This window comes from Delphinapterus leucas, chromosome 5 (assembly GCF_059928025.1).
Source record: "Delphinapterus leucas isolate spDelLeu-1000000601 "Yukka" chromosome 5, BTC_Dleu_Yukka2, whole genome shotgun sequence".
Lineage (NCBI taxonomy): Eukaryota > Metazoa > Chordata > Mammalia > Artiodactyla > Monodontidae > Delphinapterus > Delphinapterus leucas.
This window is the reverse complement of record NC_143133.1, coordinates 1082083-1094742: the sequence shown is the minus strand read 5'-3', so window position 1 is coordinate 1094742 and position 12660 is coordinate 1082083. Positions and strand designations below refer to the sequence as shown.

Genomic DNA, 12660 nt, shown 5'->3' with positions numbered 1-12660 from the left:
CGGGAACTTCACATAGGCTCGCGGCGCCGGGCTTCAGTCGCGTGCAGCGAGTTACCGCAGGCGTCTCCGTGCCTGAAGACTGCAGCCAGATGTTGCTCTGCTGCCTCCCCTTCCGGGTTCCGGGTTCCCGCCAGCGCGGACACAGTTCCCGCCGAACCGACCAATCGGAGAGCGCCCGAAACCGGGGCCGGGCCAATCGGAGACGCGTCCCTTGTTCCCTTGGCGCGCCCGCGTCGCCAGCGTCCGAATCTCCCGCCAATACCCCTATCCCCGCCCGCGAAGGCGCGGCCAATCAGCGTCCGAGGGTCGCGGCGGCCTGGCCGCCTCCAAGGCGGAGGGGGCAACCTTTTTTGAGGGCCTCGCCTCAGTCAACCCGGCGGCGCCCCTTCGCCTCCCGGATGGCAGCACGCGGGGCAGCTGTTTCGCGGCTCCCGGCCCGGCCTGGACGCCCTGCGGGGCGCGCGCCTCCGAGAGGCTCCCCCCGGAGCGGGCCCGATGGTCTCGACCGGCCCGGCGCGCGCGGGAGCCCGGGGGGCGGGGCGGTGGCCCATAAAGGCTGTTGGGGGCGGGGCGCGCTCAGTCAGCGTCGCGAGAAGGGGAAGTCGCCGAAGTCGCCGCCACCGCCACCGCCGGACCCCAGTCCCCCACAATCCCGCCCGCCGCGTCGCCATGGCCTGCCGGCCGCGAAGTCCCCACGGGTGCGGGAGCCGCCGCGACGGCGACGCCAGGTGAGGCCGGGCCGCGCGCGGGGGGCTCCCGGGCTGGAGAGCGGCGGGCGGGGTTCGGGCGGGGGTCCCTGGCCTCCCCGCCCTGACGTGGTGTCTTGTCGCCAGCCCGCCGCCCGCCTCAAGATGGAGCCTCGGACGCAAACGCACGGCCGACGGGAGGCGCCGGAAGCCGGAGGACGCCGAGGGCCCCTCGAGGCCGCCGGGCGACCGCAGACCCGACAGGTGGGCCCGGCGCGGCCGTCGGGGTCCGGAGCGGGGGGGTCCCCGCACCCGACTGACTAGGGGGTGCCGTGGGTCACCAACAACTCTCGACTAGTCGGGGCGCCCTTGGGTCACCACCCCGGCTAGTCAGGGTGCCTTTGTCTCACTACCCCTGACTAGTCGGGACGCCCTTGGGTCACCACCCCTGACTAGTCCCGGTACCTGTGCCTCACCATACGGCCGTGAGGTGTCTCCGTGATGGGTGTCAACAGAAAGCGGGCTCAGTCTCAGTCAGCGAGCCCTACTGTGTTCCAGGGACGGCATTGGGGGCCACCACGAACTTAGAACTTTCCAGAGCAGTTAGGTTGACCCTTAAAAGAGTCAGCTCAGAAAAGTTGGGTGTCAACAGCAGAGTCACAGAAGGTGGGCGCCAGGATGCAAACCGAGACTTCGGCTCCACGCCCCTCTTTCCACCCTGACGCCCCCTAGGCGCTTCCCTCCTGGCGAGTCTTGGTCGCAGCATTTACGTGTTTACGCGCTCGCTTGAGTGTTTTCTGGGCTGAGCAGTGTGTTGGGGAGGCCAAGATGCCGTGTCAACCTAGATTTCCTTTTTGGTCTGCCTGCACCCTGACACGGGTCAGCGAGTCAGACGAGGGACGTCAGAGACGGGAGCGGCTGAAGAGCACGCGCAGGGGGCGGCGGTGAAGGGCAGCGTGGTCAGGGAAGGCCTCTGTCGGGACGAGATGGGAGGGGGTCCCCAGGAGAGCCACCCGCCAGGGCCTGTACGGGCACCGAGGAGAGGAGGGCGAGGGGTGCGGGGCACAGCTGCCAAGTTCAGGTACTTACTGATGGGTTAGGGGTGGGTGCTGGGAGGAGTTCAGGGGTGACTCTAGCTTTTTGGCCTGGAGACCTTGCTCATTTGTGGAATCTTTTGCCACCATGAAGAGGATGGGGGTGGAGCAGACCTGCTCTGGGGAAGGAGTTGGTGATTAGGCTTAAGAAGCTTTTCAGATGAGTAAAGAGGAGACGTTGAGGAAATAGCGGGCGGGATCTCACAGTCTGGTCGGGGAGGCGCAGATGTTAGATTAGCATATACGTGGCTTTTAAAGATTTGGGATTTGAGATTACCTGGGAAAAGATGGGAACGGAGAAGAGGCCCTCACCGCCCTAGGGCTAGATGTGAAGAACAGGTGACCGAATGGTATCTCTGAGTTCCTGCTCTGAGCCCTGCGGTGGTCTCTGTCTTAGCTGCAGACAAGGTGTTAAATCCTTACATTGCTTTGCATTCCTTTGTGTCCTCCTCTGGCTCACAGCAACCCCATAGGCCTCCTTCTTCTGACAGGAATGCCCCTGTCCTAGGCACGTTGCCCCTGCTCTTCGTTCTGTGCATGTGCTTTTATTCCCACAACCCCCTGTGGTGGCAGCGGGGAGTACACGGGGCGCATGGTGAGTGGAGCCACTTACATCTCCACGGCTGCAAGAACTGGTTCCTTTGGAGGGACGTTAGCTAATTGTGTAAAATAGGCTTTGTTTTCTACTTGAGCACTGTTCCAGAAGTACTCTTGTCCTAAGATAGGGTGAGTTGGTGAATATAATTTGCCTAATCTAAGAAATGAATTTTAGTTCCACACAAGGTAGTTTTTATCAAGCTACCAAAACATGAGATGGAGTGAAAGGTCGTTTGTAAGCACCTTTTAGAAATTCAGGAATCTGTCACGGCTGGGAAACCCAGACCTGGACCTCTTGATAACACTAGTGAGGATGTTGACGTCTAACCCTAGACAGGCCTCCATTTGGTTCTCTTCTGTATCTACCATACAGTCATTGAGTCATTTTAATTCATTAATTTGATTTCAGACCCTGCCAACCATATTTAGACTGTGGAAATTTATTTTTGCGGATCCAATTTGACTTTCTATGGGTGGAGTAATTATAAGGAGAGAAATGATAATTATATAAAGGGATTACTTTTTTGTTATTGCTGTTGCATTTTCAAAGCATGTCATTGGGTTTCCAGCTAGAATGTATAAAGCCGCTTACTGATGCAGTTGAAGTTAGTTTCCACTTTTGATATACCAGGGATGGCCAGTAGAAAGTTGAGGAGGAAAAGTAAAAATGCAAGTTTACATCTAATCTCTAACTAACAGATGTAGCAACAATTCTAACTGCCAGAGTTCTTGGCATCAAGTTCAAATTGCCTGAACTTGACTAAAGATTTCCTTGAGCCCTAGATAGAACTGAGCTTCTAGATTAAATTTAACCCAACTCTAGGGGGCACCTTTACCTGTAGACTAAGTCCTAATGCAGTAAGAACTCTGAAGTACATTTTTATCCCCCCCATTTTAATTATGATGTGATAGATCCTGAGCCATTAATTGTGCGCATCTAGAAGTAAATAGTAGCCACATTTATTAGGTGCTGGTCACTCTGCTTAGCTCTAAAAATGTATTAGCTGAAATCTTTTTTAAAATCCTAAAAAAAACCCCTCTTTTTGTAAATAAAAGAAGTGGTACTAGGTAGGTGCCGATGATAACCGTTGACTCTGTCTGCCTTTCCCCTGCACTGGCACACACAAGTTGTTTAACAAACAGAGCCCAGGAGGCTTCAGACGAATTGCCTGAACTCGGTGAGCTAGCAAGTCATGGAGCAGAGATTTCTCTGGAGCCCGTTTTCTTGGCACTCTCCAAACAACCTCAGAACATTTCCTGATGCGCGGTTTGAAAGGAAACTGAAAGTTGTGTCATGGTTCAAATGTGCGTTTTCATTTTATTGCAGCTTTACCACTCCCGAAGGCCCTAAGCCCCGTTCTAGATGTTCAGACTGGGCAAGTGCAGTCGAAGAAGATGAAATGAGGACTAGAGTTAACAAAGAAATTGCAAGGTATGCATTTCAGGCCAGTTTGAAATGTTATCTCTGGTGTTTTAAATTATATATTAAATTTGAGGCATATCTTAGAGTGGTGGGCCCCAGACCAGCCACGTCAGCAGCTCCTGGGAACTTGTTGGAAATGCAGGTTTTCAGGCCCCACCCCAGGCCTGCTGGATGGGAAACTGGGTGGGGCCCAGCCCTGGCTTAAGCCCTTCAGATGAGTCTGCTCACTGAAATTTGAGAACCGGTGTCTTGGGGCTGTCCTTCCAGGGTGGCAGTAAGTGGGAGGTGGCGCTGCTAACAGCTCAGAAATGCCAGAGTGCGTGCGGGGACGGGTCCCTGACTTGGTGTCTGTGAACCCCTTGCAGTCGTACCCAGAGCTGTGTATTCAAGTTCAACTCCAAGCCACTTCCTCTTCCTCAGTGATGCATCCTTCACCACTGCTCACCCCCCTGGATTACGTTCTCCCTGGTGTTTTGGGGCCTTTCTTCCCTTTGATAGATGCCATCCAACCCAGGGCATGAACGTTGAGTTAAAATGTTGTGGCTCGAAATTAATTGAAGTATATTGAACCAAGAGTCTGTTCTTAATTCTGATGAGAAAATATGTCCTCATTGTCAGCAGGGAAGCAGGGCCAGACTGCTTCCTCCCCCTCTGCAGTGGTCGATGGTATATAGAGCTGCCTTCTTTTTTTTTTTTGCGGTACGCGGGCCTCTCACTGTTGCGGCCTCTCCCGTTGCGGGGCACAGGCTCCGGACGCGCAGGCTCAGCGGCCATGGCTCACGGGCCCTGCCCCTCCGTGGCATGTGGGATCTTCCCGGACCGGGGCATGAACCCGTGTCCCCTGCATTGACAGGCGGACTCTCAACCACTGCACCACCAGGGAAGCCCAGAGCTGCCTTCTTTGGAAAGGCTCGGACACACGTGGGGGTTGGTTGTGACCACTTAATTCCTTTCAGACATTATTAGAATGCATGTGTGTGGGTGAGTAGGATGCCTGGGTAGAAGGGTGAACTGGAGTTGACAGCCGTGGGCTTCAGTGTTTTGAATGAGTTCTCGTGTTTATATAAATCTTGATTTTTCCCAGCTGTAACGGTAGGCTGTTTGACTGGGTCTATGCAGTTTTTGTGTTCTGCTCAAGGGTTATAACAGTTCTCATCATGTCCTTGTGTATATGGACCCCCAGTGTCACCTTTTGCTGGGGACTGTCTGCAGCTCTTATGTGCTGCAGGGAGACCCCTGTTTGTCTTGACCTTCCTGTTGGTGGACCCCTCTTTGTTCCTTTCTGAAAATTGTCCTACCTTGCAAAGCAGGCCTGATCTTGTCCAGAGCACAGTTTTGGGCCGCTCTGTGGATCACACCCTTTCTGATGGAAAGCTGCTGCTTTTGATAAGACCCAAGTGATGTGAGCTTTTGATGATGGTGGTCTGTCTTACTTCCCACCAGGAAGCGGGGAGGTAAGAATTCAGCTCACTGTATGCCAAGGAGGCTAGCACACACTACACACCAGCGGTCTGAAAATTTGAAAATGGGTTTTAGTCATACCTGAAGCCAGTCTTTTCAACTGGGATTCCAGAAATAATGAAATCCTACAGAAAATGATTTCAGGGACTAGTTTCGCAGTTCTCAGGGGGTGGTTCATTATCTCCTGGTATCCAGGCTTCACTGGGGTGCCCCAGCAAACTTGGGGAAGGTTGAGAATTTTAGATTTGGAAGGCGGCACCATGATACGTGACATCTTTTAGACACTTGCGTGAGCTTCTAGCTAGAGGTGGTTCACGGTTTCCACATTAGATTGCACTATGCTTTTTTGGTGACGTGCTTTTGCAAAGTTGGGTGTTGGTCATTGCTGTGATAGAAGGCAAATGCCCGGTGAAATCCACAAGGGATGGGGGGAGGGGGGAAAGTGTGCAGTCTTTCTAAGAAGGTGAGTAGTCCCAACAGGCACACGCCTCATTAATAAGTAATCGTGGTATTAGAAATAAAAGCTTTGTATCTCAACTCATGTTTATTTTTTTCTAAAGCCTTCCGGGTTAGAGGGATGTAACTTTCTGTGTCGTTTGGGTCTCACTACTTAACTGGCGGCAGTAGTTTTTTTTTTAGAACCTGGTTGTTTTAAGCACCTTGTATGATCTTGGCACGTAACCTTTATCTTTGCCTCAAAGGTGATTGAGGGAGGTTGAAAATAAAAGAAGCCACCTACTGTTACTTAATCCACTTACCAGACCGCAGTCTCAGGGAGGCTTTGTTCCCTGTGGCTCTCTTAGCTCTAAAAGCTTTGTGTTCATTTCTATACCTTTTTAAAAACAGCAACATTTACTTTGCTCTCAGATATAAAAGGAAACTCCTCATAAATGACTTTGGAAGAGAGAGAAAATCATCATCAGGAAGGTAAATGCTGTGTAATTATTTCTGTTTTAATTTAATAGATCTGTAGTTTATTAATGAAAAAAAAACGGAACATGAGATGCTAAGTGTCTCAGTAGCATTTACTGTTTTTCTGTTCTTCACTGATTAGAAATGTGTATCTATCGTGAACTAAATTCCCATATATTCAAAGATCCTGGACTGTCGTGGGGTTAGTATGGTTTGGAATCCAGAGCGCAGATACTCCTGTATCGTGTTCAGACGTTTTCCTACGTCGTGATCTTGTAAGTGAGGCTTGTGCCGTGCATTTCATTTTCTTCAGTTCGGATTCGAAGGAGTCTATGTCAGCATTGCCAGCCGACTTAGAGACCGATGAAAGTGTCCTGATGAGGAGACAGAAGCAGATCAACTATGGGAAGAACACCATTGCCTACGATCGCTATATTAAAGAAGTCCCAAGGTAGTCTTGTTTCGCCAGCATGTCCTGGTCAAGTCATGTGGCATTGCCGTCTAAAGAGTTGCTTTGGTGGTAAATCTGATTCTGGGCCTAGTTCTGCTAAGAAGTGTACTATTAATTATTAATGACTTTCAGGCACTTACATAAATAAAGAAGAATGGGTTGGTGACTGAGAAACCAAGGACGTGAAGATAAATAACATTTTCATAATTTAAAATGTTAGATGACATTTCGTTTCTCAGGACTCATAGCTGTCTTGTAAATGTAAGATTATTAAAACACATGATGGGAAAATGTAAAGTTCAAGTTACAGATTGTGAAGATTTCATTAGAGAAAGATACGAGTCTTGCCCCGTTTTGTGTAAGCAGCATCCCCCCTCCCCCCACGCACACAAAGATACAAGGGGAGCTTTAGAGAGTGTACCAGCTGCTTGGCAGGATTGAAGTGCAGATGTCCTATTCTGGGGCATGGACTGCGAAGGAAAGCAGAGGCAGAGAGGTAGTGCTTTTAAGCTCACCTGCAAATGTGGATGGTGTGTGCCAGGATAATCCCTCTGTCCCGGTAGGCACCTTCGACAGCCTGGCATTCATCCCAAAACCCCCAACAAATTCAAGAAGTATAGTCGACGATCGTGGGACCAGCAGATCAAACTCTGGAAGGTGGCTCTGCATTTTTGGGATCCTCCAGCGGAAGAAGGATGTGATTTGCAAGAAATGTATGTCTTTATTGCATTCTCGTCCTCCGTGTCTGCAGTTCGGGCGGTGATCGCAGTGGCTCTGTCACTGTGTGGCACGTTATCGTGCATAACGTCCGCCTGTGGTCACAGCTTCGTGTGTGTTTTTTCTCTGCACGAGTGTATAAAGCCGGCTAGGCGGGCTCCGGGAGAGGCTGGAGGGAGGGGTGTGCTTCCTGGGCTGGCTTTACTGTCTGTAGCTCGGACAGACTCATCTTAGGAAACCTAGAGATATGTGGGGTTTGTTTGTTTTTAAGATAACATTTTAAAAAGCATGTGAGTAATTTATGTTGAGCTATAAACATGAAAGGTCTTTTTTTTAATCTCAGGAAGGCTTTTATCTTTTTAAACTGTGTCTAGTTGGAAAGGTCTCAGGCCTGAGTTTCTGCCACGTGGTCGGGATGCCGGTTGAGTGCGGAGGTGGAGAGACTTGTCTGTGCAGCCTCTCTTCTCAGCTCCTTCGACCTGAGACTCTCCTGCCCTCAGAGACACATTTATTCATTCAAGTGTTGGAGTTTCTGCTTTGTGCTAGGGAAATTTTTTAGAAAGAAGTTTGGCCTCACAGACACACACTGATTTTTTTTCCCGGTGTCACTATTGTCCCATTCTGTCTATGGGTAGGAAATTGGACAGATGAGTGATGGTGTGTAGTATGGCTTGTCACGGTGTCTGTCTCCCCCCAGAACTGGGCTCTGTTATTGACGCTCCTACTTAGAAGGATGCCTGCGGGTGTGTACAGATAGTGGGCCATGGGCAACAGCGGGCAGGTGGTTGTGCGCTCCGAGCCGGGTGGACCTGTTTGCCTGCAGGGCCTGCTTTACCTCTGCCAGGTGATCGGGCAGAGGGTCCGTCTGGCACACGGGGAGTCGCTGAAAGCTGGTGGGTCCCTCAGGGAGCAGAGGAGATGCATGTCAGCGCTCACGGGCAGCGAGGCCATGGTGGCGTTTGCCTTCTCCTGGCTCTGTTCCGCGGTGACTGACGTGCTTGTTCTGACCGCACAGACGTCCTGTAGACCTCGGGGAGATGGAGACGGAATCTGCGGAGAGCAGCTCTGAGTCCCGGACGAGCTCTCAGGATAACTTTGTAAGTACCTTTCCTTTGTTTTATCTGTGCGCGTGAGTGTTACAGGTTAATTGTTGACAACATATGCCCCTCTGAAAGCTGAGGTTTAAGCTGAAATTTGATTCTGATACTTATGAAAAAGGGGCTCCTTACCCCTTTCTCTGACTTTATTGAAGTGTCAGATTTGATGGAGTTCGTAGGTAGTGGCCTCGTTTTAGATTTTGGGTTCAATCCAACTAATCCGTACCACCATTTTCATTTAAAGGTGAAAGGCCTGTTTTTCTGTGGTTCGCAGGCTTTGTCACTATTTAGTTTTAGGCTGTCTGGCTCTGGTGAGTCGCTAGCATAGGAACCATCTGCTAGTTGTAAGTGGAGGAGTGCTCCGGGCCTAGGGGTCCCCACAGTTGCCAATTTTAAAAATTACGTGTTTTCGGAAGAAAAAACCTCCAAAGATGAGAAGCGACGTACAGAATTGCCTCGTCTCTAATTCTCTAGTTACGGGTTGGGTGCACGTTCTTCCAGACTTCTCTGCACGTATACAAGCCAAATGCACAGCAGCACTTTACAGTGAAAGGATCCCTTTGTTATTTTAAAAGAGACGGCCCCAGTATTTACATGTGGAAATATTCTGCGCATTAAGTAAAAAAGTAGGTTAAAAACTGGAACTCATAAATATTTGTTTGAAAAACTCATGCTTTATAGAAGATCAACCTGTACTGTATCTGAACAGGTCAGGAACATATAAAATGAAAGTGCGTAGTTGCCTTTTCCTGCCTGCCTTCCATCTGTGTCACCCTGATAAGCCTGGGACGTGCCCTTCCAGTCTTGGGGACCATCTGCATCCCACATACTCTTTGTGACTATTCGAGGTGTTAGAAGTAACACAGGGACTCCCCTGGAGGTCCAGTGGTCAGGACTCAGCGCTTCCACTGCAGCAGGCTCGGGTTCAATCCCTGATCGGGGAACTAAGATCCTGCAAGCCGCGTGGCCAAAAAAAAAAAAAAAAGTAACACTAATGTCCAAGAGAGAGGAATGACAAAATTACATTCATAAGCAATGCAGCTACTACAGATTGTTTTTGAAGACTGATAACGTGGAAAATCGTCAAGATAAAACAGGGTACTTACCCACAGGATGATCCCAGTTTTGTGGATATTTATACACAGGCAGGACTAAAACCCATGACGATCTCGGCAGGTGGTATCCTTGGTGTGGATTAAGAGTGGCCGTTGTCCCAGCTCAAGAAGCCGAGTCTGAATGTGCCGCTCGTGGTCACAGAAGTTAGGGGGTGGCGACTGCACGGGCGGGTCGGGGGCCAGGCCCTGAAGATCAGAGGCAGCGGTCCTGACGGGGGGGTCCTGGGGCGCCGAGGAGAGGTGGGAGCCGGCGGGACGTTCGGGGGACAGGAGAGAAGGCTGGGTGGCGAAGCGGAGCCCCCCGGCTCGGGCCTGCACTGCTCGAGCCCGAGGCACCGGGGAGCAGCGCGTTCGCCGCCGAGCACCGGCCACTACCACAGCCTCACTGCTGTGCTCACGAAACGCAGCCGTGGTAAAACACGGCTACCTCGTAACCAGGCCGCGCTCAGGTTTCCCGGTTGTCCCAATAATGTCCTTGTCACAGGTCTTTTTTTCTCTTTTTTGGCCCAGAATTTAATCAAGGATTACACGTTTAATTGCCATGTCTCTTAAATTTCCTTTAGTTTAGAATAGTCTTCCTGCTTTTCCCCCAGGACGTTGACCTCTTTGGAAGGGTTCAGGCCCGTTTTTATGAAGCAGGATGTTCCTCAGTTGGGAGTTGTCGTACTGTCTCCTTGAGGACTAGATTCAGGTTGAACCCTTTGGCCCCCGTTTTGGGGGTGAGGTGGGGCGGTCCTCAGCCCAGCGCCAGCGCCAAGTGCTCGGCGGTGTGACGTGATTGCTTCACGAGCCACGGTGGCGTGTCCCGTCCACACAGTGGCTCCTGTTAGGCGTGAGCGGCTGTGGCTCAGGGGCCTTAAAGGTCACTTGGTCACTCATGGGGCGGGGGCGGGGGGTGGGAGTTTGACAGATGCTTGAAGGGAAGCTTGGCGGTCAGTATCTGCTGGATGCTCTCCCGGGCATGTCCTGCGTTCCTGGGAGGCGCTCAGCCCCCTGCTCAGCACCTCCAGCAGCAAGTCCAGTGTGCCCGAGGGACCGGCTGTGACCGTGCTTCTGTTTTCTAGGACATGTACTGTGGCACCCCTACGAAAGTTAGGCACGTGGACTGCCATGCGGGGGATGAGTTTGACTTGGAAGCCTGTTTAACTGAACCCTTGAAAGACTTCTCAGCCATGAGCTAACCGGCGCCACCTGGAGGCCCCTGGGAGCAGCGCTGCCTCCCCGGGCGGGGTGGCCCACCAAGCATGCGTCCTGCCTTTGTAACTGGGGGTTTCTGTCACAGTGTACAGTCTCTTGGTGAATTGGTGTTCTTGCCTTATTTTCTTAAGAAACGTTAATTTTGTATATAGGGAATGCATTTTGCATGTTTTAAATTGTAAATGGAACTAAATCCGAGGAAAATTGAACTCGAGGCAATCTTGCAACGATCTTAATTGCGTAATCTCCGCATCCTTGAAGTTAACCTGACAAGTGTACCGTAACTGGTTTTCCACAGGTTTTTTAGGTGTTAATTGCTGCTTGTCAGGGCTGGTTTGGGTCTAAGCATATGTTCACGGGGCTTTCTTTACTGGTATCTGGCCGAGTATTCTCATAATCAGATACCTTTAATATCTATGGAAAGGGTTAGGGTTTGGGCCGTTTGTCAGTATGTCAAGATGGGTGTTTTTCCTCGTACAGAGCACTGAATAGTCAGATGTTAAATTGAGCTGGTAGGTTAATGGGGTTTATGTAAGTTATACGGTCTTAATTTGGTACTTGTAAATAGCACTCAGTAGCCCTTCTACCTATACTACTCCAAGAGTTAAGACAGCAGAAGGATTTAGAAAGAACATTTTTTTATAGTCAGTTAATTTACGGTGTACAATTGCTGTAAATGATAATGTGTACAGATTTTCTGTTCAAATATTCAATTGTAAACTTCTTGTTAAGACTGTTATGTTTCTGTTGCTTTTGTATGGAATGACATTGCAAAAATAAAAAGGACCTTCTTTAACTGACTTACTACCTTGCCAGATAGGCTGCCTGCTGTGGTGATTCCTGCCCTTGGCTTGTGCCCAGGGAGGGTGGCACGCAGTGGTGGGAATGTCGTGCCTGGGCTTGTGGCCCCGCCCTGCCTGGCGAGGAGCCCTACATTTTGATAGGTTTGCAGCTCTGGCCTGGGGTCTTGGTTGGGCTGGAGCCGGGTCCAGACCTGGTGTCAGCGGTGGGCCCGGTGTGTGCTTTCCCTGGACCCAGGCTTTCCTGGTTAAAGGGAGTGTGTGCCCACAGACTTACTAGGAAGCCAGGGGCCTCGGCTTGCTGCTTGGTTGGCAGCTGGGGTGACAGGGCCTTTCCCTGTGTCCTGAGACAGACCAAGGCTGGGCAGTCCACGCCAGAGCCGACGGCCCGCTTGAGGGGCTGCCCCACCCACAGCGGCACGCGTAGCCCCTGGCAGCTCGTGCCCTGTGGACACCCCCTTGAAGTGATGCTGAGCTCCCTTTAAGCAAGGGGTGGGCATCGGTCACTTTGTTCAAGGTGCTTTGAAAGGCCAGAAGCCCTTCCTGTTGGCTTCACACATGTGTTGAGCTCGTAGTATGTAAGGCAGCCTCGTGGATGTTGGGACACAGGAGACAGGGTGCCCCGAAGTCTGCACTCACGCTCTTGGGGACAGAAGATAGCAAATATGGTGTCAGGTTACAGGGTAGGAGGGCAGCGAAGCAGGGCAGGGGGCGGCTGGGAGATGCCCTATTAGGTGGTGTGTGAGCAGAGATGTGCTGCCGGGGTGGGGCGGGGGCATTCACCCCAGAGGGCAGCAAGTGCAAAGGCCCTGGGGTAGGAATATGGTGTACGGAACCCCAGCAGTGCTCAGACATGGGAGAGGCTTGGCAGCTGGTGTGGGCTGGAGCCTGTTTGAGAAAGACAAGAGCTGTGAAGGGGGGCAGGGGACGCCTCGGGGCCTGGAGGAGGCTGCCCAGGACGGGTGAGAACACTGGGAACCGAAGCAAAGTGGACCCCTGCTGCGTAGTGACCGCTGGCAGCCCTGTTGCGCACAGGGTGGTGGAAAACACTGACCTATGGCCTGGATGGGCCGGTAGGGTTTCTAGGCAGACCCTCGGAGCTGCCTCTGA

The 12660-nt window shown here is 51.6% G+C and overlaps 1 protein-coding gene across 2 annotated transcripts; it reads left to right on the top strand.

Annotated features, from left to right (window-relative positions):
- Positions 1-572: 572 nt before the first annotated feature.
- SLBP (stem-loop histone mRNA binding protein) lies at positions 573-11550 on the top strand. 2 transcript variants are annotated; one of them, XM_022554860.3, is made up of 8 exons: positions 573-728; positions 834-950; positions 3705-3809; positions 6129-6188; positions 6487-6624; positions 7188-7337; positions 8357-8438; positions 10618-11550. In XM_022554860.3, the coding sequence occupies exons 1-8, from the start codon at positions 670-672 to the stop codon at positions 10732-10734; spliced, it is 828 nt and encodes a 275-aa protein (XP_022410568.1). In that variant the 5' UTR covers positions 573-669; the 3' UTR covers positions 10735-11550. The 2 variants fall into 2 exon arrangements, with proteins under 2 accessions (XP_022410568.1, XP_022410569.1); XM_022554861.3 differs by lacking the exon at positions 6129-6188.
- The last annotated feature ends 1110 nt before the right edge of the window (positions 11551-12660 follow it).